At 33.7% G+C, this 23,108-nt stretch overlaps 1 protein-coding gene across 1 annotated transcript; it reads left to right on the top strand.

Annotated features, from left to right (window-relative positions):
• Positions 1-7,468: 7,468 nt before the first annotated feature.
• On the top strand, positions 7,469-15,424 carry LOC111054943 (40S ribosomal protein S3a). Its single transcript, XM_039419465.1, has 6 exons — positions 7,469-7,717; positions 9,081-9,184; positions 10,460-10,656; positions 11,790-11,915; positions 14,229-14,390; positions 15,226-15,424. Exons 1-6 carry the CDS (start codon positions 7,656-7,658, stop codon positions 15,379-15,381), a joined length of 807 nt encoding a protein of 268 aa, XP_039275399.1. The 5' UTR covers positions 7,469-7,655; the 3' UTR covers positions 15,382-15,424.
• Positions 15,425-23,108: the final 7,684 nt, after the last annotated feature.

Here is a 23,108-nt window from a genome sequence, read left to right as displayed (position 1 = left end):
ATATGGACGTTTGATCATCTCATTAACGCACTTTCCATTACCAATGCACAAACAAAGAGCTGATGTAGATGTAGGTATAGAATATGTTATAAAGAAAGTTATACAGTCATATCCAACCATACCTGCATGATAGACATACATGCAATGACATTATTTCTAAGTATTATCCATAACTGAAATTAATAATTTAATACACTTTTTTATGTATTTGAAAACGACATGCAGTCGATTATTAAGTAAATATTAAAAACTTTTACTTACTGACTGGAGTACTTTCAATCGTCTGGCGATCATTTTCAACGGTGTTTCAATGGTGTTGAAAATGATCAACTGGAGTACTTTCAATCGTCTGGCTATCATTTTCAACGGTGTTGAAAATGATCGCCAGACGATTGAAAGTACTCCAGTCAGTAAGTAAAAGTTTTTAATATTTACCTAATAATCGACTGCATGTCGTGTTCAAATACATAAAAAAGTGTGTTTATACAAAGCAGCTCGGAATGGATCAAGAAATCATCACCAATAATTTAATGCTTTGGCTTATATTCATGTCGACATGGAGGAATTCATTCACTGTAAAAATATAAATTAAAAAGTGAGTTAAGTCTCTAAATGTCACATCAGTATAGATAATGTACAAATTATTGTTCTTTGAAAATCTGAAATTACAGTACGGTAAGAAAAATGATAAAATATAATAATTGACAACTTTGATAGAATGACAATTTACGACAAGATTGTATATGCTCATTCACAGATGTCGGAATAAGGGAAGACAAGAAGACTAATGTACATGAAAACTGAACTTTAATTAATCGACAAGAAAACTTTTTATATAGGTACCTATCATTCAAATCAATACGAGGAAAACTTTTAATGAGTAGCGATCTGACATAATCTTATTTTGCCAACTCCTCCGCTTCCCTCGTTGCTTGAAAACTATGCGCTTAGGCTAAATACTGTTAAAAACACGCATGATCGAAAAAAGAGTATGTGAATGTCGGCTTACTATATGCAGAGCAGCAGAGTGACCAGCAATCATTAGATATTCGAGGTCAATTATTTATACACGGTACTTCTTGTTCCTGTTACATAAGCCGGTATGAAGGCTACTTACTACTGTCCATTGCATCTTATCACAAGTTATGCTCAATTTTTCACTATTAACTAGTAAGATAATTAACTATAGTGTTAACATCTATTTTTACGACGATTCGAAGCAGTGTTCATAAATATTTGCATACTATGTGCGAAGTAGGCCTGGTGAGGATGCTACTGAATTTTACGCACAAGCTTTAATCTTCAATCCAACCCCTATTTAACGCTCACGAAACTGTACTCATGTATTACATTTGAACACAATACTATCATTAAAATTGAATTCTGATGGTCATCTAAACATTTTTGGTCATCAAATCATCATTAAAAAGTTGGAGCCTGAAGAATTCAAAGCTTTTGGTGAGTGCATTATAATAATAATAATAATAATATAATAATAATAATAATAATAAAATAATAATAATAATAATAATAATAATAATAATAATAATAATAATAATAATAATAATAATAATAATCCTTTCCTTTTTCCTTCGTCCTGGTACCCCCAGAAGAAGGGAGTTTATTATAGAAAATATAACAAGCAAAAATGAAAACTGGGAGGCATGAGACCTTCATTTTTGGCCAACCTTAGAACGATTCCAGCCTGTGAGAGACCTGCTGCTGTGCTTGCAGGTCAGATGCAGAAGGTTGTCATTCTTGGATCATTACGTCTACTCAGAGCAAACGATTTAATGGTAACTGACCCAGTATGATTGTTTACCACATGGACATGTGGAGCACTCACTCTGGAAAAATCGCTTGTCACTCTTCCTTGGGGGTCGGAGCCCAGGGAAATGGTGGTCAAGCAAAACCTCAAACAATAATAATAATAATAATAATAATAATAATAATAATAATAATAATAATAATAATAATAATAATCCTTTCCTTTTTCCTTCGTCCTGGTACCCCCAGAAGAAGGGAGTTTATTATAGAAAATATAACAAGCAAAAATGAAAAATACACTTATAGAAAGAAATCTTACAAACAAAACAAATGAAGAATAATAAAAAAAGCAAGAATGACAAAAGATAAGATTCCCTTTCAGTAGAAAATTTCAAATATTATAAACCAGACGAAATATAAATTCTCCAAAACCTTCTAAAGAAGGTTTGACTGGAGGAGTCAAGTTTTACATTATATTAAAAAAAACCATAGAAATAGTACATTGATATAATCAATCAGTGATCCCAAAATAAATAATGTTCAATTCAGATCATATCAAAAGAAAAATAGTTGTCAATCTAATTATTATTATTATCATTATTATTAAATGATAATGATTATATTTTCAAAGCCTATTTGAATATCTTATTCCCATACTGATTTCCAGTTTTTATCAGAAAGATTATGGAGTCACATAATTTTTATTATTAAACTTTATTATTATTATTATTATTATTATTATTTTATTATTATTATTATTATCATTATTATTAAATGATAATGCTTATATTTTCAAAGCCTATTTGAATATCTTATCCCTATAATGATTTCCAGTTTTTACCATAAAGATTATGGATATTATTGAGATAATCTTGCCAATTCCATAATCCATTCTCTTCGTTGGGATTTTTTTAATTCACTGTTTATTCTAAATGTATTAATTCTGTTTCAAAATTTATCTTTATTAGATGCTTCATGTAATTGAATTTTAGTTTGTATTCGATAAATACGAAGAAATCGAAAGGAAATCATCGAAGGTAATCATTCATTACTCTTGAAAGAATAAATTGTAATGTAAATATAAAGAAAATAAAAATCTCAGTACCCTTTTTTGAAAAATTTTATCACTTTATCACAAAGATTATGGAGTCACATAATTTTTATTATTAAACTTTATTATTATTATTATTATTATTATTTTATTATTATTATTATCATTATCATTATTATTAAATGATAATGATTATATTTTCAAAGCCTATTTGAATATCTTATTCCCATATTGATTCCCAGTTTTTATCAGAAAGATTATGGAGTCACATAATTTGTATTATTAAACTTTATTATTATATTATTATTATTATTATTATCATTATCATTATCATTATTATTAAATGATAATGCTTATATTTTCAAAGCCTATTTGAATATCTTATTCCCATACTGATTTCCAGTTTTTATCAGAAAGATTATGGAGTCACATAATTTTTATTATTAAACTTTATTATTATTATTATTATTATTATTATTATCATTATCATTATCATTATCATTATTATTAATGATAATGCTTATATTTTCAAAGCCTATTTGAATATCTTATTCCCATACTGATTTCCAGTTTTTATCAGAAAGATTATGGAGTCACATAATTTTTATTATTAAACTTTATTATTATTATTATTATTATTATTATTATTATTATCATTATCATTATCATTATTATTAAATGATAATGCTTATATTTTCAAAGCCTATTGAATATCTTATTCCCATACTGATTTCCAGTTTTTATCAGAAAGATTATGGAGTCACATATTCTTTATTATTAGACTTCATTATTATCTTTATCATTAGATTATGGAGTCTTGAGAAAATCTTGCCAATTCCATAATCCATTCTCTTCATTGGGATTTTTTTAATTCACTGTTTATTCTAAATGTATTAATCCGGTTTCAAATGGTTATGTTTTAGATGCTTCTTGGTTATTGAATTTCAGTTTGTATTCTATAGAAATAATGAAATGAAAAAGATAAAAATAACTAATTATTATTATAAGAATAAATTGTAATGATTTCATAAAAAATTCCAAGAAATCCAATACTTATTTATTATTATTAAACGAAAATCCAAATTAAATGCTGTAATTCACCCCGAAGACTTCTACTACTGCAAATATTGACAACAGAGTATGCAGCATTTAATTTGGATTTTTGTTTAATAATAATAATTAATTCTCAAGCATTTGAATAATTGCAATATCTCAGTAATTTCCATCTGTAAATCCAATACTATTGTTTGTAGTCTGCAGCCTACAAAATTATCTTTATTTTTTAAGTATAGTCAGCTAAACAAAGAAAAACTTTGCTGGCAAACACAAATCCAACAATTCCAGATGAGTAGTGTCTGCTTCACTCCTCGATTAACTTCCGGGTAGTTTTTTTTTCACCCGGGGTACGAGTGAATGTAAAAAACTCTTCGTAAAAAACGTTCCCAGGGTGCCGATCACTGATAGAGATAGAGAAAGAGAGAGAGATAGAGTGAGTGAGAGAGAGAAGTACAGATAGAGATCACAACAAGCGAGGGGAGAAGATTCGGTTTTTGATTAATTTACAGATGCTGCAGACCAGGTAGTTAGGATAGTTTTTTCATCCTCCAAAAAATCTTCCTTGTTATTCTTTTAACGTTGAAAAGAATTTTGAAAGATTCGAAATCACCACGAAATTAGCTGATTTCAGATCTAGTAGGTTCTCACACATGCAATAAGCTAGAAAATTATTACCTATTCTGAAATTATAAAAAAACTGAGTACTTTCCATGAAGAAATGTATTTTTAATAAATAATATAGCCATAATAATGGCTAAGCTAGTTGAATAAACTTTCCTAAAATAAAAAATGAATAACTATGGCGTTTTATGGATCTTATAATCATGTAATATCCTTTGTATAATGGAATTTGTCATATAATTGATATCATTGAATAAAACTTGATTTGATTTGATTTATTTTATAATAATTGTTATAAATGATAATTTTTAATGATGCTGTTGTAAATTGATAAAAAAATCTTTCCAGTTAACTTCACATGAAAATTTATCACATATTATATTGTATTAAAATACAATGGAACCTGATTTTAAAATACGGTATTATCAAATAATTTTTTAAGAATTCTATCTAGTTGACTATCATTCAAATGTTTTTATTTCAATGAGAACTATCAAATTGAGAATGAAATGTATTAGAAGTATCAACCATTTTAAATAAATGAAATAGTTTTTTTTACAGGTACTGGTAGACCGGGGTCAGTATGTACGATTTTTTGTGAATTGAAATTTTTAATAATATCATCACTCAGGTTGAAAAAAATCACTTTCAACATCTTTTATTGTAGTTTGTGATTTTCAAAGAGTATTTTTTTGTGTTCACTAAGAAAAAATCGTTTTACTCTTAAATAAAGTAAGAGACAATGCTACCGCCGATTTGAGGTAACTTTGAAAAATATATGGATTTAAGTTCATTTTCAAGAGTTAGATAAAGTGAAACCAACTTTAAACTTTTAAAATGAATGATAATAATATTATAAATAAATGAAATTCACTATGAAAAATAACGAACTATCAAAAATTATTTCAAAGTGAGCAGCCCAAATATCGTTTGTAGTGTTGAGGGATGTTTGATGCAGCTGCCGAATCAGCAACAAATGAATATTCAGAACGTGTTAAAGCAAGGTGAACATTTTGTTTTATTAGATATATTTATCATATTTTGCATTGTATTTGAATTCTGCATACCGTAATATTATGATTTTCATACCAAAAGGCATACGACAAAGTCAATCCAAGTAAGTTTATAATCTAAAAGTAACACTCTTCAATTATGTCGTAATTAATTGTTCAAAGTGACTAAAAGTAACCTTCTTATATCCCTTCAAATAGTAACAGAGGTACTCACTATAGTGTGGTCCACGTTATAATGGCAGTGGATAAAGATAGAAGGATAGCGATGCCAATTCTCTGCATTAATTAATTATATTTCTACACCGTCAAAAACATAATTGTCATCGTTGTGGACCTAGAAAAGGATAGTACCACCGGCTTTGTCGAATGATAGACAAGGATAGCAAAACCGAAGTTGATCAAATACTGTCATTATAACGTGGACCTCACTATAGTAACATAATTTAACTAGCATCCGAACCAGTTCAACTATGGATATTATGGATATAATAAATTATGAAATATAATGAACGAAGGCAAAAATTAAAGTTAATCACCGATATACACAGATATCAAGATGTTTACTAATATCAAGTTTTTTGACAACGAAATCACAAGATGAATCAGGCAGTTTAGTTTTATGTCAATAGTTCAATACTAATTATCAAGAGTCGACAAGATATTGATTGTAGTACATCGATGGGAGACAACCACTCGTACGACGAAGCGTACCTACCTACCTCGATTGATAATAATTAGGGCTACGGCTATCGATAGTGAACATCGATCTCCGATATCAGAGATCGGAGATAAACGGATTTGAATATTTTCCCGCGAAGTATGACCAAGTCACCTTGCGATAGAGATAGACATAGCCACCCTGCTTTAAGGTACAGTGAAGATATAAACATAGTAAATGTATCTTTCTACAGAAACTGTATAAGTTACTACATAAACATAGTAATTGTATTCTTATACAGTTACTGTAGTTGACGGTAGTATTTTTAATGATGTCCGCTCACAGTTCAAATCATTCGCGGCATTGTGTCAGGTCTACCACCTACCTATTTTATATAGTTGCACTGGCATGATATTATGCTAATAAAAAATATTCATCGATAATAATGTTCAGATATGGGAGAATCTCTAAAGTTTTCCATTCAAATTACTATTTCATGACCCATGTGGGTTATGATATTTATATAAATCCTATTCATGACTTACTATTGACCATTTCTTAGTGTATGCTGTCTGATCGAAAATATTTAAATTTGCTCAAATTGGCAGTAGATGCTTTATCAGTTCTCCGACGAAATTTTCTTGAAGTTGTATCATCAATATCATTTTTGAATCGATTTAGACTTACCTCAAGACAAAATATTAATCTAGCTAGACGTTTGTTACTATAAACATAAACATACAGCTTTTTAAGCAGTACCTCACGCAGCCGGATCTAACCTTTCAAACTAAAAAATAATATGGAATGCCAACATCTTCAATATAAAAAAACAAGAAAATGGCCATGTCCCACAACGTTTGTATGAATCTCACAAATGTCCCACAACATTGGTATGAATCTCACAAATGCTCCAACAATCCTATTTCAAAATCAATCTGGGAACTGAATCTCATATTAAGAAAAAAAGATTTTACATAAAAAATTGAATTAAAAATCAAGAATAAGAACAATACTGAAGAATATAATTTTTCAACTGATGAGTTTTTCAATATTATTTAGCTTCTATTCGAATAAGAATAAATTTCCTCACCACAATGTATGCTTTCTCTGATTCATAAAATGCTCACCAGTAGCTCTGTACGTGAGTTGGCATTAGCGAATACTGTAAGACGGTCAATTCATAACGTAGAATTCAACAATTTACTCACTTGTTTCAACTAACAGGATACGCTGAGGTGAGCTCTTTTAAAACAACACAAGATAATCATCTGAGATTTCAATTTGATTTGGATCAAGTTTTTAATATTTCGAAACAATTGACTTTGAAAAATATCATTAGAAGAATATATCAATAATTCTGACAATAAAGCTCAAATATACAGAAGGCCGTGATATTCAGAGTTTCCGTATTCACTGAGCCTCCATTTCCTTTTCGGCTCAAGTTGTTGTAGGTTAAACTAGGGTTTCTTTTCAAGTTTTGAGTACCACGATGGCCGTCGGTAAAAATAAGGGACTTTCCAAAGGAGGAAAGAAAGGTGCAAAGAAGAAGATGTAAGTAAAATTATATCATTTAAAACTTTTTATCTTTGTTTCCTTACTATTTTGCTGTAAGTGTATGTTACCCTATGTGTAATCTGTCTTGGCCACGTGTGATACCATTTCTTAGTTCAAGAATAAAGCTAATTACTCTTGCATCTTATATCAAATTACTGCTAAACTACATATACATTTTGATAATCAAACAAACCCAATTTTTCATCTGATTTCACTGGATCGACGTAGGCCTACCATTGTGTGTGTAGGCCTATTAATTCAAATTCTAAAGACCACTGTTTGACTCTACCTATCATAATAGCTTCAAATTAGCTAATATCAAGTCTATAAAAAGTTTTATGTAATTGGTAAATAGTAGTAACAAACAGTTGTAATCTGTTGTTTACCAGCATTGCTTACCTGTAGAGGAAAGTACGCCAGCATAGGTTAGGTCAGAGTAACTAACGTCTTCACGAATCATTAATGCACTCAACTTCATAATTTTTACACACACTTATTTTTAATGAAATTTTTTCTTATCCTCCCGGAAGTCGCACCCTAGTCTCAATCACACGAGCAGTCGAGTGTTGTGATTTTTACAACATCTCATTTTCTATGTGTTATGTACTCTGTTTACTGTCTAAACATATCAATTAACCTTCCGGTAGTCGTGCCCTACTCAATCACACGAGCATTCGCGTGTTGTATTTTGTACAGCATCCAATTTTCCAAGTGTTATGTAATCTTTTTATTGTCAAAAGATATAATTAGGTAATTGTATAATTACTTTTTTCATTCTCTTGGATCATTTTACGCCTATGAACATTTGGATTATTACCATTTCATAGCCCAATAAGGTACATCAAGCAAAGCCATCAATCTGTGTTATTGGTTCGTTTACAGTCCCCGTATACAGTCTTTCCCTATCTTATGCACTGTCGCGACTAAATGGCACCTAAAGACTGAACCATTGCTCGGTTAATACTGCAACTCAGTGGAGAGATGAGAAGTAAGTTTTGGAATGCATAGGTGACTCATTCACTAACATCACTCCATTCAATAGTTTTGTGCAGCAAAAAAACTGACACTATTGTACTTTTTACAACAGCGCGACTGCCGGAAGTTTAAAAGTTTTCTATAAAAACACTTGTGTGAAACATGAAAAGTGTTTTATGATGCAACCTCATGAGTGCATCAAATCACTAAACTATTAGGCTAATCTCGCTTTTATGCAGCCTAGAACTGACTCACTTATCACTATGCCTATGGAACCTCTCGGGAATATACGTTTTGAAACAGTAGCCTAGTTAGCTTGATAAAATTAACATAAATTCGTTTAGAATATTTAAAAAATTATAATTCTCATTGTTGTTTGTTTCAGTGTTGATCCTTTCACGCGTAAGGACTGGTATGATGTCAAAGCACCAGTTTTGTTCACAAACCATCACATCGGCAAAACTCTGGTCAACCGTACCCAAGGAACAAGTATGTAGTTTCAGATTGTAATCTCACTCTTGAGAATTTATCAATCATTGTATGATAAAATTCAATTCAATGTTTCTTTTCAAGTAAAGTAAAGACAGAAGTACTTGTTTAAGTAAAAACATGTGATTGATGCAGGCCTATCCATTCCAATGTACTGAGTAGCTTACTTGGCTAACTTTTATCAACAAGACGATTGTAACAACCTTCCAAACATATCCAATTGTTTTAAAATTTTTGTTTCTTCTAGATTTCAACCAATATTAAAATTGTTTTCATTAGTAGATTTTAACACTGTACTGATTGATTCCATTGGTGTTTCAATTTAAATCAATTTCGTATGGCCTAAGGGTATGATCACATAGGATACGTGTAAGTTCAAGTGCATGTTCCGAATCATGCGTGGGCCGAAAAACAAAATCTGGAAAGGGTCAATGAGACCCGTGACTAGTCTGTTGCAGGTCACACTGAACGCAACCATTAAGTGATCGCTTTCAGTGTGAGTGTTCCTACTGCTCTTTCCAGATTTTGCTCCTCATCTGCGCGCTTGGTCATGCATGATCACGCGTGCACTTGCACATATAGGCTACGCATTCAATGTGATCACATCTCACCTTTTTTACAATCTGTTTCTTAATTTTTACATGCAAGCTTTTTCTTACTGCAAATTTGTTGAATGATATTATATAAACATTTTTTCATTGTCATATCTGCCTGCTTTTATTATTATAATGCATAACTGTGTGATAACTATCCCAGGCCAACCTTGGTCGACCAAGGTTGCAATATTTACCTTAATTCTTGTTGTTAGCACGTATGAACTAGCTGCTTAATTTTGTAATATTGTCTTTGTTATTTGTAATATTTGGAAATGTAATCTAAATAGCAATGTAATAGTAACAATGTGTCTCTTAATGTGTGACTGTCTATTTCATGTTCTATTTGTGTGACTTTGTCTTGTGCTTTTTTGGCTGGCTGATAATAAAATTGTATCTATTTATTTATTCATTTTTATTTAATATATCAAAAATATGTCTGTAGATCTATTGAATTGGATGTAATTGAGACCATTTTACTATACTATTAAACAGCTACTATGCAAATATCAACTCTCAGTAAAGATATCCATTTGGATAGTTTATTCTTCTTTAGAAAATCCCACAAATTATTCATCGGAAGCTATTTGTTGAAAGTTGAGTTTATGTATTCTATACAATTGGCTAATACATTTCAGTATGGATTTTTTTACTTTACAATAATTATTATTGTTTCTTTCAGAGATCGCGTCCGAAGGTTTGAAAAACAGAGTTTTTGAAGTTTCGTTAGCTGACTTGTTGAACGAGCCTGATGCAGAGAGGTCCTTCAGGAAGTTCAAGCTTATCGCTGAAGAAGTTCAGGCAAAGAGTGTCCTCACAAATTTCCATGGAATGGACTTGACCACCGACAAATTGAGGAGTATGGTCAAGAAATGGCAGGTAATATTATAGACGCTATTTTCTCCTATAATTGATTCCGATCTCTTTTATTAAATAAATACAATTTTATTGTCAGCCAGCCAAAAAAGCACAAGACAAAGTCACACAAAGGAACATGAAATAGACAGTCACACATTAAGAGACACATTGTTACTATTACATTGCTATTTAGATTTTATTATGCAATAGACATTGTATATTGTTGAACAGTATTCGTTTTGTTTCAACAGTAGTCTTCGTCGTTGAAAGTGAAACATTTATTTTTCTGATAATATAGTAAACCGAATCTATTTTCTATCCCATATCATGCGCTGACAATACAAATACAACATTAATTTCATGACTGAATTGAATAAAACTCATTTTCAACATGTATGAAATTACTAATTGGACTGATTTTTGCAATTGGGCATAAGGTTTGGTTGCTGTATAATTCTGTTTTTCCAAATTAATGATTATTATTAAATACGAGAGCATTATTTTTCAACCTCAGTTCTTTGATGATTCAATATCTGACTTTAGCTGAAATCCCACATATCAGTTTACGTGTCCGGAACAGTGGATATTCCCATGGATGAGCTTTGAAGAATTCACACTCGCTCGATCGAGCTGAGGACTAGTTCCATGAACTCATTGGATTAATATTCTCACTGTACTGCACACTTACACGGATACCGATGTGTGGGAATCTAGCATATCATTGGAATCGCAACTTGTGTTCATTTTACAATAAAACTATTTTTCTCTCCATTTTATTATTCAGCAGAATATGTTTAACGGAATATGAGCCGAAACTACTGGTTACTCTATTTTCAGAAGTCTAGTGGTCTAATGGATAGTGCTTCCGTAGCAGCTCAGAGATCCCGGGTTCAAACCCACGTTTTTAACCAGTCTCTCCTGTGGTATCGGATGGGCACGTTAAACTTTTGGTTCCAGCTGAGTTATGACAGTCGTGAGGACCATTGACGGCTTAAATTATATTTTCAGACGAAGTAGGACCTTCCCGCAAGGGATTCCCCACCAACAAATGCCTTGAGAATTTACTTTTTCACTGCATTTTCTAATACTTATTAGGAAATATGTTCAAATTTGATTGTTGTCAGAGTTAAGACCTGATTTAATACTTGTTGCAGACACTTATTGAAGCGAACGTTGACGTGAAAACGACTGACAACTACTTGCTCCGAGTATTCTGCATTGGTTTCACCAACAAGGACCAGCTTTCACTCCGTAAGACCTGCTACGCCCAGCATACACAGGTACAGCATTATTATAGAGAAGGAGCATTTTTAACTGTAGCTTGTAATAGGTTTTTGAAATATTCAAATCTGGAAAATGGTTACGCCGATGCCACACTCTTGCCAAGTGCGTACAAATGACGACGAGCGCGAGAATCTTGATGACTACTAAGCCACCGCTTGCCTTCACTTGCCTTCGCTGCGATTTTTACTTTCCTTGCCCTATTACCATAGGTAAGGAAAGTATTGCTTTACGAAAAAATTAAGGTACCCAAATTTCTAAATTTCTCTACGTTTCAAGGTCCCCTGAATCCAAAAAAGTGTGCGACTGTGTACACGATATCCCATCTTCCAATTAACGGAATGACTTGAAATTTGGAACTTAAGGTCCTTACAATAAAAGGATCCGACACGAACAATTTCGATCAAATGCAATTCAAGATGGCGGCTAAAATGGCGAAAATGTCAAAAACAGGGTTTTTGCGATTTTCTCGAAAACGGCTCCAATGATTTTGATCAAATTTATACGGTACCTAATATAGTCATTGATAAGCTATATCAACTGCCACTAGTCCCATATCTGTAAAAATTTCAGGAGCTCCGCCTCATCTATGCAAAGTTTGATTTTAGATTCCCAATTATCAGGCTTCAGATACAATTTAAACAAAAATTTCAAGATTGGGCATGAAAATCTCTTCAATTAATGTTCAGTAACATTTTCACCTAAGGTTGAAATAGCTCGAAATTCGAAAAAATGTGATTATTCTATTAAATCATTCACTATGAAGAGATAGCAGAACTCGTGTGTCTCCAGCGTTATTGTCCTGTCACCAGCTGGTTCAGATCTTTGAATAGTAGACTTCTGATGCGCGTGAACACTAATGTCAGGTGATTAATTTTCATAACGGCAAGGAAAGTTGTGTGAGTGCGCCACACCGGATTTTTGATGAGAGGAGACTAGCTAAGGCAAGTGCCCGGCTAAGGATCCACAAATATATTATCCCATCCACACTCTCTACAGCCATTGCATGCTTGCGGCAAGCGACTTGGCAAGAGCGTGTCGTAGAAATCAGAATTAGTTCTTCTGTGTAAGTGTAACCTCTGTGCTTTTTTATTTTGGATTCCTCAAGTAGGCTTAAGAGAAGATAAGACTATTGTTATCTCAGTGTTAACGATTTCCTACAAATCATCTCAAGAATTACATGTTTCAATTTTTGAAATAGTCTTCGTGTAATCGAAGTATATCTAACACTCTTGTGCACAATCGGGGAAATTTAACAACTTTATTTTGATTACTTATGAAATGGTAAAACACTAAGAGATGGCCACCCCTATGCAACTGACCGAACGCAGTGAGGTCTATGTTTTACCTCGGATTTTCTTTTGTCTGTATGTATGTAGAATGAATATTCTATTCTATGTAACGCATTTACGGCCAAACGCCGTATTGAATTCGATGAGATTTGACAGGAATATTACTTTTTCAACTGCGCGTCGATGTATACATAAGGTTTTTTAAAATTTTGCATTTGAAGGATATTATGAAAAGAAAAGGAATTCCTCCATACTCTGATATCACTATATATAATATCGTGAGCATACAAGGAGAATTCACTAAGTCCATAAAAGTAAATTTTTCAGGAAATAAATTTCTAATTTCTAACATCAATCACAATTTACTTACAGTGATCACAAAATAATTTCATACTGCAAGATATTAAATATCTTTTAAGTTTGATAACATTTCAAACATGTGACATCATATTATACTTGTGGATGAGAAAACTGCGTGAGGTCTACTGTTCACAGACCTACTACTAGTAGTTTTTCTAATTATTGTGGTCATCAGACTTGGCATTTCTTGATTTATCATTTTTTTATGTTTGTTTCATACAATAATGCTTTGTAGTTAATAACTCAATTCATGATTTGATCAAAGTTAATAGTACTTTATTGGTGATTGAAGTTGTATGTTATAATATTTCGCCAATTTATAATGAATATGAATAAAGTAGAAATTTGCCGACATGAGGTCGCTTGGTTCCTTTCTAAAACTTCCTCAATTCCAGGTGTCATGGACTCCAGGAATCCTCGAGTTGGATGCTATATTTGCTTAGCACGTTAATATTCATGATGAAACATTTTACATGGAAATATTAAACTCTAATATTGTTCATGTGAATAAATTAATATAAAAAATGACTTTTTCTTAGATTTAGTTTTGATAAATTTTTTGGTAAACTCACTCCTAGTGATCATCTCATGTCTATTGGATTATAATATTTTGTTGATGATTATTTTGTCAGAAATTAATGTATTATTATTGCTTTTCAGGTGCGAATGATCCGCAAAAAGATGGTTGACACCATCACAAAAAGCATCAAGGACAGCGATCTGAAAGGATTTGTGAACAAGCTTCTACCTGACTCCATTGCCAAGGATATTGAGAAGGAATCACAAGGCATCTACCCACTCCACGATGTCTACATTCGCAAGGTTAGCTAATTCATCATTCATTATATAGATTCACTTTTTCAGTTCAACTATTTGCAAAATTGTTTTATTCTAAGTCGTTCTCTCCTTGTGTAAATCAGTGAGTGTAGCCAGCTCCCTCAATTTTCAAAAGGCGTCAGTTACTAGAGGTTCAAATTTTTGTATATTTGATTCTTCACAAGTGTCTTTTTCTTTGTAGTGAGATTCACTTTGAACCTAGCATTGTTTTAATGGGAATCCTGAACGTGATATTTAAATCGGAACAAATTTCATTTACAGAATAATATCCTACCAAATTTTCTATTAGAGTGTCTGAGACCTCGGTGGGTATCATACATGATATCGTAATAAAATATTTTCTCAGCCCTCAAATCTGCAATGTCCCTAAAAATCGGAAGTTTTGAAAAAATTTAATTTTCTCACGATAACAATTTATATGATGAACAAATTCACTACATCGCCTTCAACATTATAGTAACTATAATTTAAACCAGAACTACCAATGTCGACTTCTGCACTTCTAGCACTCGCATTTCCCTATCGAAATGTCGTAGTTTGAAAATACAAGCTGAACTTTCAAGCTGATTTGTGAGAAAGTTGGTATTTTGACATAGGTAGTTCTTGCACTAGGCCACAGAGTTAGTTCATCTCGATAAGAGACTAAGATCTTTGCCATTTGAAAACCAACATTGTCAGCAATGAAAACCAGGGCTCTCCTGGTAGAATCAATGTAATATCGTCTGTGAGTTTTTATTTGTAACGATTTAATTGTATTCGTTTAAATTTGTTTTGCGTTGTTTCTTCTCTCATAACAGGTATTGTTTGTTGTGTGTTTCAGGTGAAAGTATTGAAGAAGCCGCGTTTCGAGCTGAGCAAACTGCTTGAGATGCACGTAGACGGAAAGGGAGGATCGAGCGGCGCGGGGGGAGAGGAGACAGGTGCCCCACTTGACCGAGCTGAGGGCTACGAGCCACCGGTGCAGGAAAGTGTTTAACATCTCCATTTGAACATGGAAATTATTAAAGTTTCTTTGTAAATGTGAGTCTTTCATTCCAATATTCCTCTACAATCTTATTTCATAAGTGAAGTGAACCTATTTCATTTGAGTTCAATGGGTTTGAAGCGCAACAAACGCATACCTGTTCGTGTCGTTACCTACTGTCTGTTGTGTGTTGTTGAATAAGTAGACGATTAGTAATTTGACAAGTTGTTAATTAGACAAATAGCCGAGCCAGGGTGAATCGTTATGAGGTTATGTATGACCTGAACTGTTTTGTCTTCTTGTCTACATGATTGTCTATTTGTCTAATTAATAAACAACTTGTCAAACTACTAATCGTCTACTTATTCAACAACACACAACACTGTCTACCTACTGTCGTTACCTACCATCTGATGTCATTACCTACAGATTATGTGGGTATCTTCTAAAGGTCAAAACATAGTGGAGCGGCGAAGGTAGGTTACAAGATAGACTGAATCTGAGACATTTAGATACCTGCATTATCTACAACATAATCAGCCATCTCCTCTGCTACGGTTACCCTCTACCTTCACCGCTTCACTATGTTTTCATCATTACGAAAAGGAAAAACTGAAGCATTTTAGGGTATGATCACATTGGATATGTGTATGTTCAAGTGCACGTCTGATCATGCATGAGTCGATAAACAAAATCTGGAAAGAGCCCTTGAAACACGTTGTGACTTCTGTCTGTAGCTGCTCACACTGATCACAACCAGCAAGTGCAGTTCAGTGTGAGTGCTCTATTGCTCTTTCCAGATTTTGTTTCTCATCTGTGCGCTTGGTCATGCATGACCACGCAATCTCTTGCACATTTGCGCATCCAATTAGCATTGTGTTACCTGCAATTCACATAATACTATTGAATAGGGGAGTTGACTAGCATATCAAGTATCAATCTATTAAAGACCGACGTACATTGCAACAGAGACGGAGAAAAAATCAAACGTCTGCATGCAGACAGGCTGATTGATGTCTGTGTCCGTTGCAACATTCGAAAACCTGGGGTGGAATTTTTCCTTCGTCTGTTGCTGTGCCGTTTGCATTTACTGTGGCTATTCATCATTACTATCTTGAAGTCGAGTAGGTATCAACTAAAATTATGCTATCTACAGTTCAATCGACAAAGGCTAGTTGAATAGATCAGGTGACATTCACTTCATCAAGATTACAGTTAATCAAGAATCATCCCGGTTAGGCAACTTCAGTCACTACCTCCGTAAACAAAGCCATAGTGCATTTTTGTGACGTCAGCACAGGTAGGGCTCCTACACCAATCAAAACACTAGCTGATATAGATCAGCCAGCTGAAGTCAACGAATTTTCATTGGTGTAGGAGCCCTACCTGTGCTGACGTCACACGAATGCACTACGGCTTTGTTTACGGAGGTAGTGCTTCAGTACCGTATATCAAGTTTTCGTTCGTCAACCCGTCAAGTTCCTGATGCATTCAAGAAGTTCAGTGGAGAGTATAATATATTCAATTCTAAAATAATTATCAAAAAATCTGAATAATATTCTAGCATATTACAATTTGAAAGCAAAGCCCTAACTCTTTCAACTTATCACCAATCCCTATGTGTGCAGCAATGGTGTGGCTTACAATGTATCATCCTGCAAAGGAACTATGCCATGAAACTGAATGGCTTGACTTCCCTTATGCTTCAATATACCTCAAGAAATGTTCAAAATAGGTAGGTCTACTTCAACGTTAGTAGACAGAAGGTTGAACACTCACAGGTTTAAACTTTATGCGCTCATGTCTCAGAAAGTAATGATTGAAAAAAGAAACTTTTTCATTTTGATAGCTTGATCCTTAAGCGATCCTTGATCGTGTCCTCGCGCGCCTCTCCACTAGGAAATACTGAAATGAAGTGCAGCTAACGGTTGATTCTCATAGAACATGATCTCATGAGCTTATATCATTGTGCGAAATATCACTGTGAGGACAATATAGATGGTGATGATGGTTGAAGCTAAAAATGCCCAGAGGGATTTTGAATTTTACATCTAGATTGTAATCGGGATATATTGTTGATCAAATACTAAATATGATCAACATTGATTTTTTTCCTTAAAATATCACTCATATTTGAAAAATCATAGCTCAGTACTCATTGGAGATAGAGAGTTCCGAATGATCTCATTTCATACAGAATTTTATGATCTCAAAAAAGGCAAGAGCAAATTTTTCTGTCCGATCACTGATTTTGCCGGAAATAGCTGAAAACTGGAAAATGAACCTAAAATACGAAGTTTTTGGGCCACTCTGTATTAGCACAAGGGAATTTTACATGAAGAATTTGGTTCTGAACCTCTCTCATGTATCCAAATAAAATATTAAAAAATCAGAACTACGATATAAATTGCAAGCAAACCCCCATTTTATGTCTATATTGACTGGACTTTACTGTTCCCCAATATTTATAATTGTCAAATATTTGTTTAAATGTCAATAACTAGTGTTAAACATAATTTTTTAGAGTTTACTGAGACTCTGTGGTGTCGCATCACAGCGGAGACACAATAGTAACGCTGGTTACACACTGGGCGGTTTCTGCCGCGGCGGCGAAACTGCCGTCGCAGCCTCGAAAAAAAGTCAAGCTTACACATTCAACGGAAAAAAAATCGCCAAACATCGAGCGGCAAAATATGATCAGTACGATCGTATGATCAGTAGCCAAAATAATTGTTGTAGTTCTTCATCGCAAATGTGTTGTGACTTCACTGTTTCATGAGTGCTCAGTTAATAATAATTGTATTTTGCACATTTTCCAAAAGTATATATAATTAAGTGTTTAACTTAAAATGGAAAGGCAACAACTTTTACCACTTTTGTTGTGCCGTCGAAGGAAAAGAAGACAGCAGAGAAATCGCCTTGCTTGGATTCATTGAAATGAACGTTTTTATTAAATCGACAGCGATATACAACATATTAGCCTACAGTTTTTTTCTTGTCATCCAGAGTTTCAAAATCCCCCCCTAATCTCCATACACACTTCCTTCCACGCATTCCTTGTTGTATCTCGATCCTTAAATATGTCGAGGGTTTTGTCCCACAAAACTAGCCTCTGTTCTACAAATGATATTAACAACTCATTGTCTATTAACTTACTCATTTTCTCACACTTGTCAACCACAAACACTTAAAACAATAAATAAATGTTATAAACAACTTACAAACTTTACAACAAGACACAAATTAAAAGGCTGAATTTCAAAGACCTCTGACTTGGAGAAACTGGGAAAGACGACTGATCAGCGGCGACGGTAGATAACCGCCAAATGTGTTAACGCCCATTTGGTCACGTACGCCACTGCGTAGACAAGAGCAGCAAAACACCGCCAGCCGCAGTGGCAGTGGACAGCTGCACAGCTGCCGCCAACGGCAATATAGCCGCGCGGCGTTTCTGCCGCCCAGTGTGTAAGCTTCCATTCAAGTTCATAGACTACTGCTCGAACGGCGGCGACGGCGAAATTACCGCCTATTTAAATTACCGCCCATTTAAATTACCGCCCCGGCAGAAACCGCTCAATGTGTAACCGGCGTTAGGCGATCGCTCAAGGAGGGGTTGAACCCGGGATTAATAATTAAAGACGGGATACTTGCGGGGGGGCGGCAGTTGCCGATCTCGCCCAGGGCGGCAAAGTCCCTAGGGCCGTGCCTGATTATGTAATTAATTGAAGTGAACTACTTTTTTACCCATTTCGCCATTCGATACCGTTTCGATACTTCAACTTGCGTATCGATACCAGTAAAGTATCGAATCATTCGATACCGATACCGATACCACCGGTATCGAAAGCAAAGTATCGATACCAGTAAGTATCGAAAGTATCGGAACGTCCCTAGCTGCTCACACTGATCACAACCAGCAAGTGCAGTTCAGTGTGAGTGCTCTATTGCTCTTTCCAGATTTTGTTTCTCATCTGTGCGCTTGGTCATGCATGACCACGCGGGCTCTTAGACATTTGCGCATCCAATTTGATCATACATTTAGCATTGCGTTACCTGCAAATTCACACAATACTATTGGATAGGGGAGTTGACTAGCGTATCAAGTATCAATCTACTAAAAAAAGACCAACGTACATTGCAACAGAGAGACGGAGAAAAAAGCAGACAGGCGGATGTCGGTGTCCGTTGCAACATTCGAAAACCTGGGGTGGAATTTTTCCTTCGTCTGTTGCTGTGTCGTTTGCATTTACTGTGGCTATTCATCATTACTATCTCAAAGTCGAATAGTTATCAACTTTAATTATGCTATCTACAGTTCAATCGACAAAGGCTAGTTGAATGGATCAGGTGACATTCACTTCATCAAGATTATAGTTGATCAAGAATCAGCCCGGTTAGGCAACTTCAGTAACGTATATCAAGTTTTCAGTTCGTCAACACGTCAAGTTCCTGTTGCATTCAAGAAGTTCAGTGGAGAGTATAATATATTCAATTCTAAAATAATTATCAAAAAATCTGAATAATATACTAGCAATTACAATTACTAGCTGTTTGAAAGCAAAAAACCTTTCAACTTATCACCAATCCCTAAGTGTGCAGCAATAGCCTGCAAAGGAAACTATGCCATTAAACTGAATAGCTTGATTTCCCATAATATGCTTTAATATACCTCAAGAAATGTTCAAAATAGGTTGGTCTACTTCAACGTTAGTAGACAGAAAGTCGAACATTCACAGGTGTAAGATTTAAAGTGGTGGGGAACATCAGCGTGACGTCACGTGTAGCAAGGAAGTGGAGTAACTACATTGAACATACCGTTTATTCACTGTAGCTTCAAATACATCGTCGTTTAATCCCCTCAAGATTGACCTAGAACTTTAAAATTCATTGTACTTATAGCGAATGAATCACCGATTGTAATGATGTAGTTAAATATACCAAACTTCAAGTTCTGTCTACTAACTTTGGGTCTACTCAACGAACTGAGAGCCTCCCAATAGATCATCCATGATTAATGAATTTGCATTTCTTTTGGGTAGTATATTTGGCAGCCCATCAACTACTATGGCAATTGGATGTATCCCTGTAAAGTCTATTCTCTATACAGTATTTGAGTATTGATTAGCATTGAGTAACTTCACAGGCTACTCTATGCTATTGGATGACGGTAGTTTTCTCGACTATCCTGTCAATTCTGAATAAAACTCAATTTTTTTTATAAATTATTCACATGAATATGGAAGTAAGACCTTATCACACGTGATAAAACTAATCTCTCATCCTAGTGCTTGTTCATCATAGAATAAGGGCCAAGCCACATATGAAGCGTTTTTGCACTGGCGGTGGACTAGTAGACAGGACAGGAAGCTCTCCGATTGGCTGATTATCAGCTGATTGGGTTGGCGTTCGGTAATCGGTCAATCGGAGAGCTTCCTGCCCTGTCTACTCGACCGCGTGCAAAAACGCTTCATGTGGCTTGACCCTAAGAATAGAGTTCAGTTTCTTTTTCGTAAAAAATCAAGCATTGCTTGGTAGTATTTGACACGGAAATATTATCCGAAAATCGAAACGAAATTATTCTGAGTGCAGACTCAGAATTCAGTAGCCTACCTATAACTATGTTTTTCCATGTCTTCATGATTGTGTTAGTAATAATGTGGAAGTACTGTAATACAACAATAAATTTATTGGCAATTCAAATGAATTTGATAGCACGCAGTTAGATGCACGCCTAGTAATTTAAGTTCATAAATTTCTTCAATATTTCTCCAAACGCCTGAGTTTTTGAGAAACACATTTTTGGCGGTCAGTGGAAAGTTGCGAGCTGAAATGCACACCACACTTGATTTTCTCATCCTCGCTCTTTCAATAAGAAATTCTCATGCATCTAATCCCACATATTAACTTCACTTTGAAATTCAGTAATAGGCCTTATATTAATTGAAAATCAATAAATTGGATGTTTTACTCTTTTTGTAACAGAAAAATGCATAGAGTAGAATGAGAACATTCGGCAGGTAATTCATTTTTGTAATATTACAAACTAAAATATTCCTTATTCGATGAAAATGGTTCATTCCAGATGATAGAAAATTATATTTACGCATTCTTATTATTAATCAGATAAACTTCTATTCATAAATAATATCGGGGCACCGAGCTACGCTCGTTATTTATTTATTGACTTTTGATAAACCGAACACAATTCTTTAAAATGATTGGGGAAGTCAATCAGGCACAGCCCAAAACTGTTTCTTTCTCGAATTTTGATTTATACACTATAAATAGTCCAGAAAGTAGGTTATGTTCCATACAATTGAATTCAGGTTCAATTTTCTGCTCAAACATTTGAAAACAAAACAAATATAATTTAGGTTATATACAAACCAAATTGAATAACAAAATAACACTCACTAATCACTTGAAATTGTCAAGTAATGATCAACTTTGAAAATTATGATATACTCCAGTTTAGGAGGATTATCATGTCATGTCAACAAATCAGATTATGTTGATGAAATCGATTAAATTATCTAGCTAGATAAAATTTCTCGCTGATTGATTATGATTACACAGCTGGAAATAATTCTGTCTCTCTCCCACACAGGCACACGCATCTTCTGTTATTAAGAGACGACGAAATTATCATCTGTTTTCCAAGGATGAATTTATTTATTTTTATTTTATTTATTTATTTATTATAATTTCTACAAAGTAGCACTGACTGGGAAAGAAAAACTAAGGATACTTGTACTATTTCTGTCCCAAATTTAGATAACAAGTCCGAAATAGGGTTATGGTTTCACTTTACTAAAATTTAGTCCATTTTCAATAAAAAAACAACGAAAACTAAGAATTTTAAATTTTGACGGTTGAAAACAGAATAAAAACAAGAATATCACACTCATATCACCATTGGAACATTTTTTGAAATTATCCTTTTAATGTCGTTCAGCGAGTTTTCCAAAGAATGAGAGTAGTGCAATCGAATCTTTATACCATAAACCTACTATATGTTCCAAATTTCTTAAAAATCGTTAGAGCCGTTTTCGAGATCCGTAAAACATAAGTTAAATAACCAGATATAAAAATAGCCAGATATAAATACAGAAATTTATTGCTTGCTTAATATAATAGGATTTTTGAGCTGCAGTACAAAAAAAATACATCCTTCGGACATTTGGAATGTCGATGAAAATAAATAATGTAACTTATTTACACAACGAAAACCGGATGCTGTGAAAGTAACAGATTGTCACTTATCTGTTCTACTGTAACCGATTGTTCACAAATTAATTGATAATGTATGGATTGTTTAGTGGGAAAAATAATATCAACACAGATAAAGATTACAAATCACTCAGAGGCGGATTCAGAAACAGATTTAACGGAAAGGATAATTCTTACATGATTCTGTCAAATAAAAGGGATGAGGAAAATAATTAAATAATATATAGAACTCAAGAAACACATATGTGAGCGGGGATTCTAGTATTTATACATAGCCTGCTACCTTTTCTGTACCCTATAAAAACATTGAAATTATAGAGAGTGACACCCAACCTTATATTAAAATTTGCAATTTTGTTTCCAAATACTGTACTATAAAAATGAACACACAATTTGTAGATGAACATGTTCAGAAGTTTTGTTTCCGAATATTGTACTTTTAAAAATGAACACAAAGTATCGGAATTAGTAGATTTGTTTCCAAATACGATAAAAATTGTACATCCCAG

The sequence above is a fragment of the Nilaparvata lugens genome, chromosome 1 (genome assembly GCF_014356525.2).
Source record: "Nilaparvata lugens isolate BPH chromosome 1, ASM1435652v1, whole genome shotgun sequence".
Classification (NCBI taxonomy): Eukaryota; Metazoa; Arthropoda; class Insecta; order Hemiptera; family Delphacidae; genus Nilaparvata; species Nilaparvata lugens.
Note: the sequence above shows the minus strand (reverse complement) of the source record. Positions and strands in the feature narration are given on the sequence as shown.

Bases quoted from the DNA above. Each gene is read 5' to 3' on its own strand.
- LOC111054943 (XM_039419465.1), top strand. From the start codon at position 7,656: ATGGCCGTCGGTAAAAATAAGGGACTTTCCAAAGGAGGAAAGAAAGGT. The intron at 7,718-9,080 runs GTAAGTAAAATT...TGTTTGTTTCAG, and splicing joins AAAGGTGCAAAGAAGAAGAT to TGTTGATCCTTTCACGCGTA. The intron at 10,657-11,789 runs GTAATATTATAG...TACTTGTTGCAG, and splicing joins GTATGGTCAAGAAATGGCAG to ACACTTATTGAAGCGAACGT.